At 36.2% G+C, this 21,210-nt stretch overlaps 2 protein-coding genes and 1 long non-coding RNA gene across 3 annotated transcripts; 2 read left to right on the plus strand and 1 right to left on the minus strand.

Moving 5' to 3' along the window:
- Window positions 1-4,589: 4,589 nt before the first annotated feature.
- Window positions 4,590-9,040, plus strand: LOC115971454 (protein LONGIFOLIA 1). Its single transcript, XM_031091380.1, has 4 exons — window positions 4,590-4,922; window positions 5,014-6,489; window positions 6,615-6,804; window positions 8,212-9,040. Exons 1-4 carry the CDS (start codon window positions 4,770-4,772, stop codon window positions 8,778-8,780), a joined length of 2,388 nt encoding a protein of 795 aa, XP_030947240.1. The 5' UTR covers window positions 4,590-4,769; the 3' UTR covers window positions 8,781-9,040.
- Window positions 9,041-13,403: 4,363 nt separating this feature from the next.
- Window positions 13,404-19,292, plus strand: LOC115970944. Its single transcript, XR_004087179.1, has 3 exons — window positions 13,404-13,490; window positions 16,920-16,985; window positions 19,210-19,292. It is a non-coding gene; the product is annotated as an uncharacterized LOC115970944 (long non-coding RNA).
- Window positions 15,928-20,478, minus strand: LOC115970943 (beta-carotene isomerase D27, chloroplastic). The gene is made up of 7 exons (XM_031090581.1): window positions 20,249-20,478; window positions 20,034-20,173; window positions 19,203-19,295; window positions 17,977-18,038; window positions 17,594-17,700; window positions 16,397-16,489; window positions 15,928-16,112 (listed from the first exon to the last, which is right to left on the minus strand). The coding sequence occupies exons 1-7, from the start codon at window positions 20,463-20,465 to the stop codon at window positions 16,072-16,074; spliced, it is 753 nt and encodes a 250-aa protein (XP_030946441.1). The 5' UTR covers window positions 20,466-20,478; the 3' UTR covers window positions 15,928-16,071.
- Window positions 20,479-21,210: the final 732 nt, after the last annotated feature.

The raw sequence follows: 21,210 nt of genomic DNA on the forward strand, positions 1-21,210 counted from the left end.
CTATGCTAAAAAATATATATATATATATATTTTATTCCACCCCTTAGTTAAAAAAAAGTGATGATGTGAAAGAAATAATAAAGAAAAATTAAAAAAATAATATTTTAATGAAAAAGTAAAATAATAGAGTTTTTGGATGTAGGGTGTATTGTAAAATGGTATAGTATTGTAAAAAAAAATTTTAAACACAACTATTGTAAAAAATTTTACAATAGTGCTACAGTACAATTCTATCTTTAGAATTATACTATAGCACAATTGTAAAAAAAATATATATTTTAATCAACCGGCATTTCTCTCTCTTCACTCTCTCTTTCTCATCTGCTCTCTCCGCTCTCTTCATTCTCTCTGCTCTTTCCTCTTCCAAACCCAAACATCATATGCTCTCTCCGCTCTCTTCATTCTCTCTGCTCTTTCCTCTTTCAAACCCAAACATCATCCATCTCTTTCTCATCTGCTTTTTTTTTTTTTGGCTGTGACCAGTGCTTAAAGGAAGTGGTGGGTTTCAAACCCAAACATCATCCATCTCTTTCTCATCTGCTTTTTTTTTTTGGCTGTAACCGGTGCTTAAAGGAAGTGGTGGGTATGGCTGAGGTGAGTTGTGGGTCACGGAGATCGGAGTGGGTCATGGCGTGGGTCACGGAGATCGAAGATCGGAGTGGGCTAAAGTGGGTCACGACGCGGGTCACGGCATGCGTCACGGAGTCGGAGATCGGAGTGGGCTGAAGTGGGTTGTGGGTATGGCTAAAGTGGTCACAGCGTGGGTCACGGAGATCGGAGATTGGAGATCGGGTTCTGTTGTGACGCTGGTTTTTTTTTTTTTTTTTTTTTAATTGGGATTTTTGTTCCGGTGGGATTTTAGAGAAACTGCTTTGTACATGTTGCCGGAATCAGTTAATCGAATCACCGGCGGATATTTGGATTATGTGTGTTTGTTGCTCTATTTAAGGTTTGATGGTTGTGTTTGTGTATTTGTGTGTGTGTGTGTGTGTGTGGTGATGGATTTGGAAAAGCGTAGGAAAACAGAAGTTACGGTTAGAAAAAAATAGTAAAGAAAGATAAAAAATAATATTTTAATAAAAATAGAGTTTTAGGATGTAGGAGGTATTGTAAAATGGGATGGTATAAGTAATAAAGTGATTTTTTGAGATGGTATAATAGTATAGCATAGCATTCTATGATGCTGATGCTCTTAGAATTGTACTGTAGCACTATGCAAAAAAATTTGCAATAGTGGCCTTTACCATTAATTGATGCAACTGGTTTTAAGGCTTAAAATGCCAAATTGTCCTTAGATTTAGCATTAGCATTCTTCAATGCTAATGCTCTCACAATCAAAATTATTGTCATATGAATCTCAATTAGAGAATGCTAATGCTCTCACAATCAAAATTATTGTCATATGAATCTCAATTAGAGAATGCTAATGCTCTCACAATCAAAATTATTGTCATATGAATCTCAATTAGATGTTAAAATTATTTTTATTATATATCTATTGCAATAAATTTAATCTAGGGTACAATATTTTTAAGTTAGAACAATATTATTTTATCATAAAATCACTATTGAGTATTGACATAACTTTTCTATTCACTAATTACATCAATAGTTACAAAAAAAAAAAATTATGAGAATGACTTATTAAAATAATACTATAAGCTATTTTCGAGTGATACAGTGAAAATGATAAATTTTATCATGTTCATTTTTAAAAAATTTGATATATCATTAATCATATAATATTAATTTATTAATTATTATAATCAATCCAAGTTCTAATAGATAATATAGGAAGAGATTTAGGTTTTTCTCTTCCTTAAGGGCGCTACTTTTTTCTAAGTGAATAAGAGGTCTCTCTTTAATGTGCTTCTAGCTCGACAAGTTGCCTTCTCGCCTAGGCTTTCTTCCTAAATAAAAAATTGGGTTAAGGCTACGTTTGGTTCGATGTAAATCGAATTCCGAGTGTAAAATGAATGCAGGGGAAAATAAATTCCCATAAGGAAATTAAAATCCAGGTGTTTGGGTGTGCAATAGAAAATAGTCCAGAAAATGATTTTTAGTGTTTGGTAATATTCTGAAAATGTTATTTTCTTACAAATTTTTCACATTTTCTCAGCTTTCAAACAAATTTTATATCAGAAAATCCATCACCACCCACACACCACCACCCACAGAAAATCCACCACTATCCACACAAAACTCACCACCACACAACACAAAAACCACCAAAACACCACCACCCACACCACCACAACATCAACAAAAAAAATCAAAGATCAAAGAGAGAAAGATTGAGAGATTGAGGGAAAGAGAGATAGATCGGGAAAGAGATATCGGTCTTCAACGGTGGCAATGAGATAGGTCTTGGGTGGGTCAAGAACGAGATCAGTCTTGGGTGGTGACGACGAGAATGAGATGCAAGGCTTCGATCTAGATGGTGGTGACATTGAGGAAGAAGAGAGAAAAAAAAAAAGGAAGCTTGGCCTGCGCGTGATTTGGGCGGTGAGGCAGCGTGATCTGGGCAGTGAGGTAACATGATCTGGGCTCGCCGAAGCTTGGCTGAGGTAAGCTTAGAGATGGGTTTTGGATCATGTGAGGAGTGTGCTCATGCTCGAGCTCTCTCTTCAAGTGTGGTTTTCCGAAAATTGTTTGAAGGTAAAATCAAATCGTAAATGATTTTACACTTTAAGTGGATTATTTTCCAGTCAAAGCGTAAATGATTTTCCATTTGACTGTACTTTTCGTAGATGCTAAACACACACAAGGGTGTAAAATAATTTCCTGAAAGTGTTTTCGGACAAAACAAACGCAGCCTAAGTTTCTTCTTCACCTCCATGATTTCTATTTGTTTTGTAGGATTGCAAGTCCTTGCCTTTGTGCTCTTTGGACTAGCCTTGGTGGCAATCTCATGTGTTTGTTCCAAAGAGTAATCTTCTCACACAAGGGGTTGTCCATCCTACTTGAGAAGGTACTTGGATAAAATGGGTAACTAACCCTAATTTTCTAACCATTTAGTTAGTAGGCTTAGTTATCAAACTAATTTATTTATTAGCATCTCTAGTCTAAGAGACTTGATTTTGGCCTATAAATCGAGTCTCATAGACTCGATTTTCATGGTCTGATGTGGCATTTTTTCCACATCAGATCAGCTGGAAATCGAGTCTTTAAGCCTCGATTTATAACCATTATATAAACTTCTCTTATCACCCCAAAATCATATAAACAAAACCTAAATTTCTTTCAAATTTCAAATACCAATATGCCTTCGATCCTGAAGAGCCATTGCTAGCACCGAACCCGGACCGGTTCTGCATGTTCCCGATTCAGTACCTGGAGATCTGGGAGATGTACAAGAAGGCCGATGCCTCGTTCTGGACCGCCGAGGAGGTCGATCTCTCAGGCGACGTTCGTCACGGTTCGCAACAACCTCGCCCAGCGCCGCCCGTGGTCCGTCGTCGACTGAGGTCACGGGTCGCGCTGGCCCTGGCTGCGCGACCTAAGCCAGCGCGACTTGGGCCAGCGTCGCGTGGCCAGGTCGCGTTGGCCCAGGTCTTGCAGCCAGGTCGCGCTGGCCTGGGTCAGTTTGTTCTTGGGTTTTCAGTTTGATTTGATTTTGTTCTTGGGTTTTTTGGCACTTTTGAAGTTTGAGAAATGAGAATGGGAGAAGAACGACCCAGACACTTGAAACTTGAAAGTTTGATTTGATTTTGTTCTTGGGTTTTTTGGAAGTTTGAGAAATGAGAATGGGAGAAGAACGACCCAGACACTTGAAACTTGAAAATATTTGTATTGTAGATGTAAATTGAGTCTTAGAAACTCGATTTACAGGTGGACGCCTCCTGACAAAAGTGCCACCTCGGAACCGATCAGAGCATCAAAATCGACTCTCAAAAACTCGATTTATAGGCCAAAATCGAGTCTCTTCTCTTAGACTCAAGATGCTAATAAATAAATTAGTTTGATAACTGAGCCTACTAACTAAATAGTCAGAAAATTAGGGTTAGTTGCCCATTTTATCCTATAAATGTAGGTCTAGTTTCTATAAAATTGAACATCTAGCTTGCATCCTACCCATTTATGGAAGTCCTACCCTATTTTATTTGTTGTGTTTTTTGAGGCATCTCAGTTAAGGATGCATACGTGAAGGTTGTAGCCGCTTTCAAAATAGCTTTCCTTTTGTAGTAAGAATGGCATGAGAGTCAAACAATTCCTTATGTCTATCCCTCATCCACTTAGGATTGCGATTAGTTTAACCCAATCATATAAATTTAATTTAAATATTTATTTATTAATTATTGAAATAATACTAATTATATTATCACATTATTATTTTTTCAAATGGTCAGTTCGCAACATTTTCCATATCTTTTATAATTCTTGACGATGAATTAGAATTTAGAACAATATTTCTATATGGATTTAGCCATTTTTTTGCAATGAGGATCCAATTGCCAAATCCCCAAACTGCCCAACCCAACTCTTATTTTGGCATTTTCACAAAAACTACAAAAGGAGGCATCAACTTTTTCATTAATACCGACTTTATCCTCATCCTCCAACCCCACCTTTAAAATGACCAGAAAAGCGGGAGTCACTGTTAAAACCCAATGCTCTCTTTCTCTTTCGCTCTCTCTCACTCTCACAAATGTAGAGACGAGAGGAGGCTCTTTGAGAGTTTCGAAGCTGTTTGGACAGAGAGAAAATTTTAGAAAGTAAAAGAAAAAAAAAAAAAAAAGTGAGGTACGAATTTTCCGGGAAATCAAAACATGACGACGGGGATAATGCAAGAGCAGAATAAGCTGGAAAAACACATTGAGAAGCAAATGGGTTGCATGTCTGGCTTCCTTCAGATCTTCGACCGCCATCAGATTCTCACCGGAAAACGTTTCTGCTCAGCCAAACGCCTCCCTCCCGCTACGGTGAGTTTTCTCTTTCTCTTTCTCTTTCCCTTGTTTTTATATTCTCTGTTTGGTTACTGAGAAAATGGAAGGAAAATTGATTTGTATGCAGATTTCTCAGGCGGTGGAATCAACACCAGAGTCGGAGAAGAGCATGGTTTCGGCTTCTCCATCGGTATCGAAAGAATTGGAGAAGCAACAACAAGCGAGATCGGCACCATCACCGGAAAGACCGAAGCAGCAGAGTCAGCTACCAGAGCTCCGATCTCCGGTGCCGGAATCAGCAACTCCTTCAGAGACACCTCCACCTCCGACGAAGTCGCCGCTTCCTTTCCCGGTTTTCGAACTAAAGGAAGGCACGAAGTCATCGTGGAAGTTCTCCAGAGAAGCTCCGAGGCTGTCTTTGGATAGCAGAGCTGTGGTTGACGCGAAAGGAAGCTTGAAGCCTCGAGAGATCCGTACAAACGGTGCGTTTTTGTCGTCGAATCGACGCGAAGCAGTGGAGAGCGATAAGCAGAGTAATAGTAAGTCTCCGAGTGTGATTGCTAGGCTCATGGGACTCGAATCGTTACAGGATTCGGATCCGGAACCGGTTAAGCAAGCGGAGCTCCGGAGATCCGCGTCGGAGTCTAGAGTTTCCAGAGATCTGTTCCAGTACGGCAACAACTTCAATTTCCAGGTGAGGCCAACGAATCAGAATCTGAATTCACAGAGTAATAACGCTTCGAACAATGTGATCAGAGAGAATGTAGGCTATGCAGTAGCTAAGGAAACGCACCGTTTCGGTGATAGACCTGTACGGAATCATAATCATAATGTGAAGACTGAGGCGGCTAGAACGGTGTCGTATAGAGGAATGGCACAGAGGAAGAGTTTCGTTGATTCAGCGGACTTCTTTCCAGAGCAAGCGAAACGGGGCGTTTTGATCTACGGAGAGATTGAGAGGAGGTTGAGGATGCGAGGGATTGAAGAACCTTCCAAAGATTTGGAGACTTTGAAGCATATTCTCGAAGCTCTGCAACTCAAAGGCCTTTTGCATTCGAAGAAAGCTAAAAACCAAATGAGCCACCAGAACTTCGTTTACGATCGGAACGGCGAGTCTCCGATCGTCGTAATGAAGCCAGCAAGGTCTCCGGCAAACCGTTTTAGTCGTGGTGGAAACGAATCGCCGCCTTCGAGCTTCAGATCGAGGCCTGGTCCTCGCCGGAATACAAACGAGGTGTCGCCGGCGGTGAGTCCGAGGCGCGACCGGCCGGAGATTGATCGGAATGGAAGGTACCAAGCGAGAGGACGAAATGCAAACTCGCCAACTCGGAGTGAGAGCAACGTGGGGAGCCCGAGTCGAAGGAGAATTGACTCAGTGGAAAACAGAAGAGTCTCTCCGGTCCAATCTCCTAAGGTAAGTGCAAGGAGAATTGGATCATCAGATCAACCAATCACAAGCCGATCACCGCGAATGAAGAAACCAACGGCTGAGATTTATCAAAAGGATGATAAGGTTTTTAGTAATCCAGCTGAGGATGAGTCATACTCATCCACCACCGTTTCAGAGAGCAGTATTAGCACTTCTTCACAAACCGATATAGAGGTACACCATAATTATTATTAATAATAATGGATTACATTAATTAATCCATGAAATTATATTATATATTAGTGCTAGTTATTAATTTTAATGGGTTTTTTTTTTTTTTTTTATAACTTTTGTTGTAGAGGTTGAAGGTGGAGGAATACAAGGAGGGGAGGAGTTTATTGGAGAGGTGTGATAAGCTGCTTCACAGTATAGCTGAGATAACTGCGACCGAGTTGCAACCGAGTCCAGTATCGGTGCTTGACTCTTCGTTTTACAAGGACGAGTCGTCATCGCCTTCTCCAGTAATGAAACGGAGCATTGATTTCAAAGGTACCAAAATAAAATGACAAAGACACTAAATTCTGCATATGACTATTCTGTGGGTGACGTTTGCCTTTGGTAACTTATAGTTCTTGAGACTCTCTACTTGTTCTATGCATTGAATTATTATCATTGACTTATTTTCACTTTGGGTGAAACTGCAATGAACCAGAAGTACGCAACAATTTTACAATTTATCCATGGGTTCTTAAAAGAAAACCGGGTTTACATCCAATTATATTTTTGTTTGTTAAAAGGGTTAATATATTAGAGTAAGTCTATTACAAATGTTTGCTGTGCGTTAGATGAGGTGAGCAAGTTCTCCACCACAACCTTTGCATAATCAAAAGTTACAAAAACATAGTGTCCATAATATTGTTATAAAAAAAAATATACCAATATGATTGTTGCATGGGTTTATGTTGCACAGCATATTATCTCAATAGTTATTAAAAGAATTGTGAAAATTGTAGTGTTTTCTGTCTTATTGAACATATGCTTTACCTTGATAACTTTTTAATTATTGTAACCTAAGTTCTGTAATTAAATTCACATATGCTTGCATTGATAACATTGTAGTGTTTTTTTTTTTTTTTTGTTTAATTTGAAATTATTATGTTTAGTACTGACGTAGGTGGAATTAATTGGGTAGTTTTGTCCAGTTCATTCTAACGGTACAGTAGGTGGGAAATTCGAAATGTGCCATAAGGGGAACACACTGAACAGTACTAGTACTAGAGAGCAGAGTCACGTGGGAGCGGATGGGGTTTGTGGTGGGATTATTAATTCTTATTACGACGGCGTATCCTAGGCAAACAGAATAGATGAAGTGTAACTATTAACATGTATTATTCAACTTCAGATTAAATTGGAAAGGGATGGAGACCTCTCTTTCTCTGAAAATTTACCTGATGTGAGAAAATGTAACCAAACCCCACCGTACATTGTACACTGTAGCTGGTTGCAAAGAAAGAATATACCTGGCTGAAATTGACTGACTGGTATGGTGTGTGTGTCCCTTGGGAGAACCCCAATAGATCGGAGTAAATTTATTAGAGCCATTTTATGTTGCTTTTGGGTGGTCAGACCCTTTTATCAAGGTCCGTACTTATGTTAACTATATATAACCATTTCGTTAGGCAGTGTCACGAAAAGCTTTTATGTCGTTTTATGAAGTCTTGAAAACAAGAGAACGTATTCATGCAATCTTAGCATTCGTTTCTGAATTGACTTGACTGACTCATGTACACCCTTAAACATTAGATCAGTTTATGTCACTCTTGGTTGAGTCAACTTCATCCATTGTCTTGTTGCCTTCACACTTCGTACTGTAAGATATTTTAAACAATTAATGTTAGCATTATAGTGTCTGATTTTGTTTTTGTTTTTTTTTTTGTTTTTGGGTATATTTAACAGATCAACCAGTTGAATTGGAAGATGATATTTGGAGCCTGGCAATGTCATCCTTGGAATCAAAATCCGATGATTGTGATTTTGTCTACATATCGGAAATCCTCCGGGCTTCAATTTATTTACCCGAAGATTCTGATATATTCCTATTACTAGAGGAGCAACAATATCTGAAAGGAAAGGACACGTCTAAGGTTTCAAGACTCCAAAGAAGGCTAATTTTCGATACGATCAATGAAATTCTTGACCGAAATAGACAATTGCCGCCTTGGAAGCCCAATTCATGGACGAGTTCTGCTTCACTGCAACAAATTTGGTCAGAATTTCAGAGGATTCAAGAGAGGGATGCATCAGAGGACTTGTTTGAGGTGATTTGTGGTGTGTTGAGAAAGGACTTAGTAATGGGGGATACCATTAGTGGATGGGTGGACTGCCCAATTGAGATGTCTGAAGCGGTTTTGGATATTGAACGGCTGATATTCAAGGATTTGATCGGCGAGACCATCGGAGATCTCGCTGTTCTTTCCGGGGATTGTAATAAAGTCTCAGCACTTCGTAGGAAGTTGGTGTTCTAATGAAAGTGAGGGAAACATTGTTTGTTTTTGGCGCGCTTTCTTTGGATCCTTTCTTTCTTTGTGTTGATTATTGTTTTTAGGTTTTACTATTAGGTTTAGTTTGACCCTTTTTTTTTTCTTTTTTGGGTTTTAAAAAAAAATGATGGAAAATATCTATGTGCCCCTGAAGTCCAGGCAAAATCTAACTGTCACTTTTGCAATATGTAAAAAGGTGGGATATTAATTATTATCTTTGGAACCACAATTGAAGTTATGTAGAATTGCATGTGTGTGTGTCACTTTTCAAGAATATAGTATTATGTTTGCATTTCAATAAAAGTACTTTTGGTCATGTCCCCCATGCCATTAGATAATCAAAAAAAGGTTAAGTGAAAGTGAAAAAGAAGGCAGTGTTTTCAAGATTAAATTCTTCAAAGCTAAGTTATAATGCAGTGTTTTGTCTGAGAGTGAATGCTAACCTATGGGTAATCATTTCTTGGCTGTTGCTGAAAAATATGATCTAAAAATTACCAAAGTCCTGCGGGCTCTAACATCCTAACAAATTTAGGTGGCCTTAATCACCATGCATGGCCCATTACTACAGTATGATCAACCTCAATTATGTTTAAATTTATTTCTTATTTTTAAGTATAAGATGAGAGTTGTAATTTGCAAGTCACCCCCACTTTGAAATAACTTTGATTCATCCAAAATTATTTCTCCTCACATGGGTTGAAATCAACCTCTTTATTAGTCTTTATTTATGACAAAGAAACGAGTGTCACTCCATGACAGAGACCCCTGGTGCTCCCATTAAATGAGGACTGCTCTATTAAAATGATAATTTAATTGACATCAAATGGAAAGATAAATTCTCTTTTTTTTTTTTCCTTATTATACAGGGGAGGGGATTTTAATCTAGCTTCTCTTCATTTGATAGATCAAAACAGTGTTACAAATAAAGGAAAAAGTAATATGAAGAATGCAGTTTCAGGAAAAAGTTTAAACAGCCTTTGATTCTTGTATGCATGACAGAAATCCATCAATAACAAGTATGCATTCATTGGCGAACTTAACTACTTGGACACGTCTTTCTGATGACTTCATTTCACCTGTGCAACAGAAAATATTGATGGTTTTATTAAAAAAATATTTCTCTAGAATTTTAAAGCCATTCGATATAATAATAGAGTAGGCAACAAGTCCTTGTTCATAATAACAATGCCATACTACAACTATTTATACAATTTTTGCTGCAATTCATCATGGCCAACATTTAACAATGTTAGTGAGTTGCAGTAAAAATTGTATAAATAGTGGTAAAAATTGTAGTAGCATTTTTCTCTTCTTAAACATCATGGAATAGTGGGAGGGAACTAATTGTGTGACTGTGAATAGTGAATAGGAATTATTTCCCGGGGGGCCAACGTACATATTGGTAGAAACCCTTCAGTTGTATTTACAAGGCACACCAATTAAAGGGAATTCATTTCCCCTTTGGTTTCTCCTATGTTATTGTATAATGCAGCTGTATAAACCAGACAATTAGAAATAAACGATTGAAATGGATTTTCGGTGCAAATTAAATAAAGTGGATAAGCTAATGGAAAAATGTTAATCCAAACGCACGTTAAGACATATGTTGGGTCAACCTGTTGTTCACACTTCACAGACAGGTTGAGTTAAGTCTATTTTTAACAAACTCTTACAATGCCCCTAACACACACTGCGGTTATTGATTCTAGGCTGACAAATGAGTCAATGTTTAAGTCTTTCAAGCACTGGTACTTAAGCCACATTTTTTTCACTCTCTTTAATGAGCCAATATGGAAAAGCCTTGCTACCTCTTTAATTGTGTATGGCCCATCAATCAACACATTTTTCCTACTGCTGAGGCCTGAGAGTGGTCTGTGGTCCATTAATCATTCATGCCAAACACTACCTGATGTTAACACTTTGATCCTTTTAGAGTTTAGACCATAACAAAATGGAAAAAAATGAACTCTTTCTTCCAAATCTAATTAATTCATTCAATCTGCAATGTAGCATGTGGGGTTGGATGGTTAAATTTGTACACTCAATCAGTGTTTATCCATATCTTTGAATTTTCTTCCTCAATGGTGAAGAATGGAACCACTCTGGGCTCATATGTTTCTGCTTTGGTTTGGCAATTTTTGATCACGCCATCGATAATAATGGCAATGAAAAAAAAAGTTCAACATGGTGGGGCTGGTTGAGAGGAGCTAAGAGCAACCTCAGCACAGTTTTTCTCCCAGTTGTGGGCCTTAATTTCTCTTTCTATTTCCCCTCTCCATGGTACGCTCTCTTGTCCATATCTCGGCTCTTTAAAACACTGCACCAGCCCATCTCTCTCTCTCTCTCTCTCTCTCTCTCACACAGAAAAGGTTTTTTTTTTTTTTTTTTAAATTTATAAATTCAATAAGTTTAGGAACACAATATTTATCAGAACTTTTCTAATAACTGTTGACACTTGACATACCTTGTTTTGATTAGTGTATAATAAAAGTAATGTCAATTATAGACCTATGTAAAAGTAATGTTATTTCAATCGTAAAAGTAATTAAAAAAAAAAAATTTTGTGACATTCCTATTTACTTACAGTTATAAATCACATGCACACTATTACCACACCAAAAATAAAAAATAAAAAATAAAATCACATGCAGACATCATAAACTTTGATTGGAGAAGCCTAACAAACGGTGTTTTCTGCCTACTTTATTCAATCAGTAATAAGTAGGGATCTTTTTTTTTTTTTTGACAGCAATCCATAAGTAGGGATCTTTAAAAGCAGAAGAAGCTAAAACCAAGAGCTTCTCAAACAAGGCAAAAACTGGGGGGTCCTTGTCATCCTAAAAGGGCACAATCATATCTAAGTATGTGTGAGAGATGTGGATGGGTGCACTGGCAGAGGCACATGCCATTGCTATGGGCTTTCCTTCCATTTAAGTGGTACATCTTTTATTTTTGGGATAATAACTTGGTGACCTCATAAGTAAAAAAAACCTTCATTGAATCTTGTCCAATCCTTGTTCTGATTTGTTGTCATTATCATCCTCATTGTTGTCTCCTAAATTGGGTCCTTTGCCAGTTGATAATTTTGACTATGTGAATCCATTATTGGCCATTGCCTTGTCGTGTGAAGTTAGGCACTGAAGCTGAACTCCAAACTCATGCTCAGTGTGCTCCCCAATGAAATGAAACTATGAAAAGAAACCTGGTCCTGTTGTACTTGGAATGAAACAAAAGGCTAACCAAAATGTTTTGTTGTATATGATCTACTTCTGACTACTACCAAGTTTTCAGCTAACGGGACTAACTGGTCTATTGAATCATTGATTAGGATTTAGGAGCGTTATGCTCTAAGTCTGCAAAGCCAAAACTATTAGCATTTTACATCTTGAGACTGTTTATGTGCTTTGTATAGTTTTCTCCTTTGAGAGCAAAACACATATTCCTTCGACTTTTTTATCTGCATTATTAATAATAATAATAATTTACTTTCATTCAAAAACATAGTGGAAAAGGTAATGATAGGAAATGAGGAGGGCAAAGTGAAAACCGAAAACGATGGCTAGCTAGAAGCAAAGTAGAAGATCTTAAGCAACGTATGGTAGAGGTAGTTGATGAGGCTTCTCAAATTCACAATTAAGCTTAAGCTTGTCTGGCAAATTTAGCCAATTGCTTAGACCTGCCTACATCACTATGACATCCATATTACAACCTAAGAAAACAAAAAATACAAAGATCGGCCATGAATCCTCAATGTACTAATCAAGATCAACCACATATGTGTGTGTGTGTTTTTTTTTTTCTTTCTTTTTTAGTACCATTTTATTCTTTTTGAAGTCACAAATATGACTAAAAGGATTGCCATGACAATTTGGATCAAAATGGGGCGAGGACTTGATGATATAGTATATTCAAGGAGAAATGCTAATACCATAAAAATCTTTATAATTTTTGTCACAATTTGTCATGTAACGAGCTGTGAGCGGTGAAGGTGTGGACCCACATAGACTCACTACTTTTATGCACCATTCACAACTCGCCACATGTTAAATTGTGGAAAAATTTATGAAATTTTTTATGGTACTAACATTGTTCCCATTAAAGCAATCAATTTTTGTAAAAATTGGTTATTAATAACATTGTCCCCTTTGAATACAAGTTTCATGGTCATGATGGGCTTTGGGTTCTTTTGATGGGGAGACCCACTAAATCCAGTTTATTTGAGCAACAATAATAAAAGAAATAATGGGCCTTCATAAATGTCTTGAACAGAAAATTTTCAAAACGAGCCCATAAAAGAATGAGTAGGGCCTATATTAAACTTTTCCTAATGTCAGACCAAGAAGGAGGTCTATATTTAGGCCTGTTCCATGAGATTGACACGAACTACTATTTACAAACAATTAGGAAGTTGGGGTATTTGGGCTAGGATTTTTTTTTGGGTGCTTTTGTTTTGATTTCAATATCAAAAATTCAATTTGATATGGGTTCTGACCCAAGCTCTGAAAATGGTCTGGGCCAAGAAAACCCAGCCCAGAGTAGATCCTATAGGCCTAACTTTAACACACAATAGCCTAAAATGAATGATGTATAATCGGGAAGGATGACCTAAACAAATTTGAGCAGCTTTAAGTTTTAACCCCAAAAGCAACCCCAAAAAATAAGAGCAGAATTTTCATCTACAATTCTCTTTCTGTGGTATTTTTCTATTCTCTTACGTTTTTTTCTCTTACATATATATAATGTGTTATTCTATGAAATAGCATATATACTCTAATACCATTTGTATAGCTGCAAATTAGTCATTTCATATACTTAGGTTTGCAATGTTAATACATAATTAATCTAAAAGCTTATTTTTCTGGAATTTTATAAATAAAAAATCTGAAAGCCCATATCTTCCCCTATGTGTTATTCATTCAAAATCAGTGTTAATAACTGGATTTCTTTGTGTGCCTTGTCATTTACCTTTAGTTGGCCTGACCAAAAAATTCCCCTACATGTCAAGTTGTGGTTATAACAGACAAAAATGTTTCAATTGAATATTCACAATATGGTTTTTCTTGGTTCTTGATAGGATCTTAAACCAGCATATAGCCTGTAAATAAGCCATCCATTAGAGTTATTGATTGACAATTTGGGGCCTCAGAGACTATCAAGATGGAGGCATCTCCCTTCCAATTAGAAATTTCTGTGGTCTGAGACTTCTCTTCCACAACCAAGCTCCAAAGCTTTGATTGTATATATTTATAGATTCTACTGGAATGCATATGAAATGCTTATGGTTCTATTTGAGAAACAGAATACTTAAATTTTAAAAACATAAATTTGATGCTTCTCAATTCCAATGCTTATCTTGTTCCTAGTATTATTCACATTACTGTACTATACAATATCATATGCTTGACATCCCAACAAAACAGTTTAAGTGCCTTTAATGTCCAAACTGGTTAGCTGAGAATAAAAAATTATTCTTTGTAGCCCACAAATGCACATTGTCCTTCCACTTGTTGTCGCACATTTGGACACCCAAGAAAAAACTTCAAAGCAAAATTATTTAGGAGATTTTAATTTTACATTGGGTCAAAGTGGGTCTGAGCACTCGGTCACTCTCCTAATCAGACAGAAAAGACTGCAGAGGAATCTTAGCTTGGTCGCCTAACAACAGCACACAAAATGTGGGAAACACTCTTGGTCCACCTCTGCTGACCTTAAACCATATAATATATTCAGTCAAAACACTTCTCCTAACAAAGAAGCTAATTGGCTTTGCCATTAAGAGTAAATAATGAAATTCAGAAGTATCATCCCAGTCCAAGCCTTATCAAAGGCGGCAAAGAAACCTCATCCTCTGAATTTTGAAGTAATCACTAATCACTATACAGTTCCCCAAGTTGAGATAAATATGAAGTTGTAGCATCCTTTGACATCTTTTTTTTATTTGGAGCTGTCTAGCTGCTCATGCACTATTCTGGATTTTTGCTTCATTTAGGTAGTGTCACTGCAATAATGATTAATGAGTCCCATCTGTATGAAGGAAAACTTCTTGATTTGACACCATAATAACCTCATAATTATTTCATGTGAGTTGTATGTTCAATTTATATATCTGTCCACTTATCATAAACCCATAATTAGATATTCAGTTGCTCTTTAACTAGTGAAAGTGTGGAACTTCATATTCATTTTCCACCTATTTTTTTGGTCCCATCTGGGGGTTTGACTCCAGGAATCAATTTTTCTAAAATGAGAGAAAAGAATACTAACCACCTCTTACAGAACTCTTAGAAACAGGAACCTTGTAAATTAGGTACAACCTTTATTTGCCCCATCTTATGAACCCTGAAATTTTTTGCACCAATTGATGGCTGCTCCCACTACAATTTGGTCTAATGACTCTGGTCTAGGATCTATACTTCAAGTTTTGTCTCTCATGTAGGTTTTGGACAAACACCAGTAATCTTATTTCAAATTTCAAACTTAGAAACTGCCAATAAGATCTAGCTTAAACAATACTTCCTCCTTCTGTAATAATAAGATGGAGAGTAAATTGTGTTTGAGATTTACTGTTTGGGTGAGTATTTTACCAATAAAAAAATTTTCAGATCCAGAAATTTAATATTTTATCAATTACTATTTATTTGAATTCAGCAATTGAATGAGCATTAATGAACTTGTAGATCACAAAATAATCAAAAAATCACTCCTCAGGATTGTGCCTTTACTGGATTCAAGTTCTCTGGACCCTTTTCAACAGTTAGAAGAGACAGATTACCTTGTGTTCCTGCTAAAGTCACAATAGACCCATGGTCTATGGCAATAAACACTTGAGTAAAAAAATTAACTTAGGTGATACTTATGATTACTGTAACATAACAAATTTAAGTTTGACATGTGACAGTAGTCATATATTCTTGTAATTGCATTTTCAATATTGCAACTCCAGTTCATTGGAGAAAAAGGTATGTATGTTGCTATTACCTATGCTGTCATGTATAGTATCTTTGATATCTTTTACTGTTCTCCCTCTCTCATCCACTCTCTCACAATCTTTGCATGGTCTCTTGATTAGGAAAGTCATTTTGGTTATAGATGCTCCAATAGTTGAATAGATAGGAATAACCTTTTAGCTGTGGAAGAATGATATGGCATTTCTTTTTAATTTTAAATAAAACTATAAACAAGTTAATTACATAAATAGTAAAATGAAAAGATTGTCGGCTGTCGAAAATAGGATATATATTTTCCAAAAAATGCCTCCTTCCAACATCTCTATGCTTTAACTGGAGCACTTCATGCTGTGTTTCTGTTTTGCTTTGCCTGCATGAATCATGTAAATAAATATGAGCTATAATCTAATTTCCAATACAACACATATTATTAATATTCCTATATAAGCAGTGCCTTTGGTGTGTATGCCAAGCTCATTACAGCCTGCGACACTCTTCTTACATGTACACATGTACTATCCACATGTTAACTTTATATTTACGTGAGAATGATATTGCATATATCTGTTACATAAGATACACCTAAGTAGCTGTTATAGCATGGCAATTTATGAAGAATTGAAGAGGTTAATAAGGGGGTCTTTGAAATATTACATAATTTATAGCATGGTTGCTTGAGTGCTGGATCATCAATTAAATCCCGAGGCTCCTGACCAAATATCATCTGGCAACTCATATCCTCAAAATCTGCAAATTGGAAGTTACAGTATAGTTAATGTGAACTCTATCCACCGGAAGGATTCTTATAAAATATTGCTATTTTACTGATCAAATATATTGTCAAAGCTAGTGATCATATGCTTCCCAACCATTCCTTGGCACGTAGGAATGTTACTAAATGTTCAACTTAAGTCCTTTCAGTGGGTGATTTGGATGCTTGTGATGAATTGTGTCCAAGCAATGGGTTATAAGAGGATGATTGGCTTCATGGGAAACAGACAAATTGAATTTCTTCCATTACACAATTTGGTGGCATATGGCCGTAATTATGAAATCATGATGTGTAATTTACGGTTAGGAATTCAGCTATTAATCTCATGAGCAATAACATGCATATTCGTCTGTTATTAATGTATGTGTTCGAATTCTTAATGAAATTGGATGGGTCTACTTGCAGCTTTGCACCCTCAGTGGCTTATACATGGGGTCCTCCATTGACATGAAGTCCACTTCTTTAGTGCAGGTACTGTTACACTTCAAAGCAGAATTCCTTGTCTTTTGTTGATCTTAGGTTCATTCTGTGAATAGTAATTTTACTTAAAGCGGAAATTCAAGATTTTTATTAGTGCTGGGGACTTTTCCGATTCAAGTTTGTTATCAGTGCACATTGTAAACCTTTTATAGAAGAATATAACATACACCTCAATAAATTAAACAAGAAGGAAAAGTTACTTTTTAAATCCTATAATTTAGAGAGTGTAACAAATTAATTAAATATCTTAACTTCAAAAGTAACAAATTAAACACTGAAAATTCAAATCCTATAATTTAAACACACAATGCTATTCCACTCAATAAACACAGAAAATCTTTTTTCGATATTAATAAAATGGAGACTTTGTATCTATGAATATATGCAATTTAATATAACTTTTCTAACAAACAAGAAGTTGATAATTTGGCTTATTACTGATGAGGTTTAAGGTAAGACTTAAAAAAGGGGATCCCATAAATATGCTAGAGGAGGCCTAGTACCACCATTTGAAAATGAATTAGTGTTTGAATATTTGAAGGGTGCTTGGACCTGCAATCATGATTAAACATATGAAAGCTATAGATGAGGATTCTTACTAGGGACCATGTTAACTGGTATTCCAAAGGAGTCCTTGATAAAGGTTTGGGATGGTATCTTACAGAGATTAGTGCACATTCCCACACAATTGGTCTCCTCCAAAAACCTGCAATAATATTTTAGAAACAATATTAAAGGCTTATAACATGGATGATGCCAAGCATGATGAAAACATCGGTGATGATTTGGATATTGACAAAGAATTTGATGGTGATTCATGATGCTAATGATGGTTAAAGAGAAGAATACTCTAGGAGTAGCACAATCATTGGAGCAGATTGTTTTCGGCAAGAAAGTGTCTTAGGTTGGTGAGGTGGGACATAGTTCTTAGGTGAAATATGTATAGTTTAAACGTCAAATAGAAGGGTGAAGCTAAACTTACCTGCACTTTTTTATGTGGACTATATTCATTTCTCTTCTTCCATCGGCTTCAGATTCCCTCACCTTAATTTGTGGAAAATATAAACTGACTCGAGTTAGAATTTGATGAACACTCTTATAAAAGCATCATTTTTCTGATTGCTCTGCATGTATATGTGCATGATGCATGTGCATGCATATGTTTGAGTAGTTGATCCCAGAAGATGAAATTCTAACAGTTTAAGGCAATGTAGATGCAAAATTTTACTAGGAGCTGCTGCCATGATGGTGAATCACCCCAATATAAGTTACTGTGGGTCTGTTCATTTATGTACTCGATATGTTTGCTCTATGACCAATTCTAACCCCTCTAAACCTGGAATCTGAATTGGCTTTGAAGTTTGAAGGATGGTGTCAAAGTTTGTTATTTTCTGTTAGTTTGCTATACTTAATAAATGATCTAAGATTCAATCAGTCTTAAAAAATAACTAGAGTAGCCACTTGCCACATGAGTGTGTGACTTAGTTTGGATAGAAGAAAATGTTTAGTGTTAGAATGCAATGTTTGCTGGAATCAGAGGGTCTAATTGTTGAAGTTCTTGGCTAGCCATGTCATCTAGCATATTATGCATCAATGCTCCACCTCCACTCAAACGAAAAGATTTGAAACCCAATTCATGGTTCAAATTAAATTTTACAAATTTAAAGATGAATCTAGTGACATGTCCATGTAGGTTCTTAAGTTATTAAATAGTGTTGTGCATGAATCATGAATTATAGATTCTATATGCACCTACCATACACGCATCCAAAGAAACAATTGGTTGACACATTTAGGCTTTGTAACGAAGGCACAATCCTAATGGGCAATGATTTGTATCAAATCATAGGAATTGGTATTATAAAGATTAAGATGTTTGATAGAGATAGGAAAGTTCTTTGGAGGTGTGATACATGTTTTGGATCTCATAAAGAATGTAATAACTTGTGTGAGTTTTAGGTATCAGTCAAAACTCATTCACACTTGAATTTTCTTAATCATGTCAAACTATCATGTGGTTCTGAACACGTACAATGAATAGGATAGTCTACCATGTAAGTGAAAAGTGAATGTAAATCCCAGGATTTTTACTGTATCCTTATTTTTGTTATAAGTGTCAAAGTAATTTCCTTTTTACTTTTTTTTTTTGGGGGGATAAATATGTCAAATTGATTTCAGAAATATCTAAAAGTACTATTATGACCTTACCTCGCAGGGTCCAACCAGCCAAGCAAAAAACACAGTGGTGAAGGCTGCAAAATATTCCCTTGCAAATTTAGACGGTGGCAGCAATGTCCTTATCTGTCCTCGGCCACCACGCATGACATAAACAACAAATTGTTAATTTAACAAGGTATTTATTTATTCATATAAAACAAAAACAAAAATACACTAATATACTATAATGAAATTAATAAAGCATAAACACTTCTTTAAAACTCAGTCTCAAAACAGAGAAAAACATATGGCATGCAATTCTGGTTCATTTGTTTTAAGCTTCCCAGATATTTGTTTGGTCGGCTCTTTTAGCAAAGCACCAATTAATAACATGTAAATAAGCTCCATCGTGCAGTGGTCATTTTGCTAATATTTTTCAATCAAAAAGTCTCAACACTGCTTGTGTATGGAAACATTTGTGTGTGGATTAGCTCACTTGCAAAGTTGATAAATAATACTGTTGTATCTAGAAAAAAAAAAAAAAAAAAAGTGATAAACCTGGAATCTTAAGCTTGAAAACATTGCTTCTTGCATATTGGTTTTGGGAAATGTGAATATGTGTAGATTGGCTTACTTGCAAAGTTGATAAAAGTACAGTTGTATATAAACAAAAGTGATAAACCTGAAATCTGTGAAAACATTTGCTTCTTACATATTGGTCTTGGGATAGGAAAGGTGAACGCCACAAATCCATTATCCATATGAACAAAATTATGAAACATAATTGGTTGCATGCATGAGAACAAATATGCATGTCGTTTTCTTCAACAAACCCCGCACTTCTATGTAAAAGAAACAAGGCAAGTGATTAAATGGACTTACCAAGTAGAGTATTGGCCTTGGAAAGGCTCTCTCAAGAGCTTTAATGACAACTTCACGTTGTTGAATCGGATTAAACTTCTGTGATGCCACCCTAGCTGACTCCACCAAGCTCTCATACCCACTCATGCCGTTCCTCAATCCTGCATATATACAATTTTCAGAATCTTTCTTTTTCTTTTTTAATAGAGAAGTTTATATGTATAAGAGAAATGAACCTGTTGCAGCTTGAACACTCTGGGATAGATGGTTTATGGCTATTAGATCAAACCATCTATCATTATAGACACTAGTCTTTCTTGCTTCTTGAGTTATGTTTGGTGAGGGCCTCGTGAGCACTGCATGAATAGGAGTACATACTGGCTTACATGTGTGCCTACAGTGAGACAAAGTTGAGAAAGGGCTCCTGCTATGTGAAAGAAACTTTGTATCCATTTGTGTGTGTGTGTGTGTGTGAGAGAGAGAGAGAGAGAGTTTGAATGAATAATGAATGGTTCAAATATAAGTAATTTGTAGAAAGGCTTTGAGCAAATAAAAACAAAGGTTGAATGGTAGAGTATTTCGGAGGAGGCCCATACTAAAGATCCTGTGTGTTTGGAGTGTTGTAGAGATCAGCCATCATACATTCATGATTGGCTAAAAGATGGGGTTTGCTATTTTGATCCGTGGAAAGCAATGCTTGATGCTTCCCAGTTTACAACTTGTTGAATACGTGGCTTTAATTGCCATTAAGGTTTGTCAATTCATAATTGGCCAAAATTTATTGGTAAAATGAGTCCTATACTCCTTGGTGTAAGACCACAGCTGCTTTGAATAGTGTCTTTAAACATAGCCAGGCTTCTATTTAATGCGAACCTAATTTATAAATAACTAAAAATAGTGGGTTACAATTAAACTTAATTCAACCAATAAATTTTGTTTACACCAAAATAAATTGCTATCTTTCTTTCTTTTTTTTTTTTTCTTTTTTTTGAAAATACTAAGTATTTAACTCACACACACGGGGAGAGGTGAGAAAATCTTAAAGAAACTGATAGTGGTGTATATCCAAAAGGGTCTAATTCTTAGATATACGACATAGGTTTTAAACCTTTTTAACTCACACTCACTTTCCAATGTGGAATTAACCCAATATTTTTTTTTTTTAATACTACGTATTTAACTCACACACACAGGAAGA

The sequence above is a fragment of the Quercus lobata genome, chromosome 12, assembly GCF_001633185.2.
Source record: "Quercus lobata isolate SW786 chromosome 12, ValleyOak3.0 Primary Assembly, whole genome shotgun sequence".
In the NCBI taxonomy this organism is placed as follows: domain Eukaryota; kingdom Viridiplantae; phylum Streptophyta; class Magnoliopsida; order Fagales; family Fagaceae; genus Quercus; species Quercus lobata.

Excerpts from the sequence above, each read along its gene's own strand:
- LOC115971454 (XM_031091380.1), top strand. The coding sequence starts at position 4,770 with ATGACGACGGGGATAATGCAAGAGCAGAATAAGCTGGAAAAACACATT. Across the intron at positions 6,490-6,614 it reads CTTCACAAACCGATATAGAG|AGGTTGAAGGTGGAGGAATA; the intron begins GTACACCATAAT and ends CTTTTGTTGTAG. Across the intron at positions 6,805-8,211 it reads ACGGAGCATTGATTTCAAAG|ATCAACCAGTTGAATTGGAA; the intron begins GTACCAAAATAA and ends TATATTTAACAG.
- LOC115970943 (XM_031090581.1), bottom strand. The coding sequence starts at position 20,465 with ATGGATACAAAGTTTCTTTCACATAGCAGGAGCCCTTTCTCAACTTTG. Across the intron at positions 16,490-17,593 it reads ACCAGTTAACATGGTCCCTA|ATTTTGAGGATATGAGTTGC; the intron begins GTAAGAATCCTC and ends TCCAATTTGCAG. Across the intron at positions 16,113-16,396 it reads GCAACCATGCTATAAATTAT|GCAAAGCAAAACAGAAACAC; the intron begins GTAATATTTCAA and ends TGATTCATGCAG.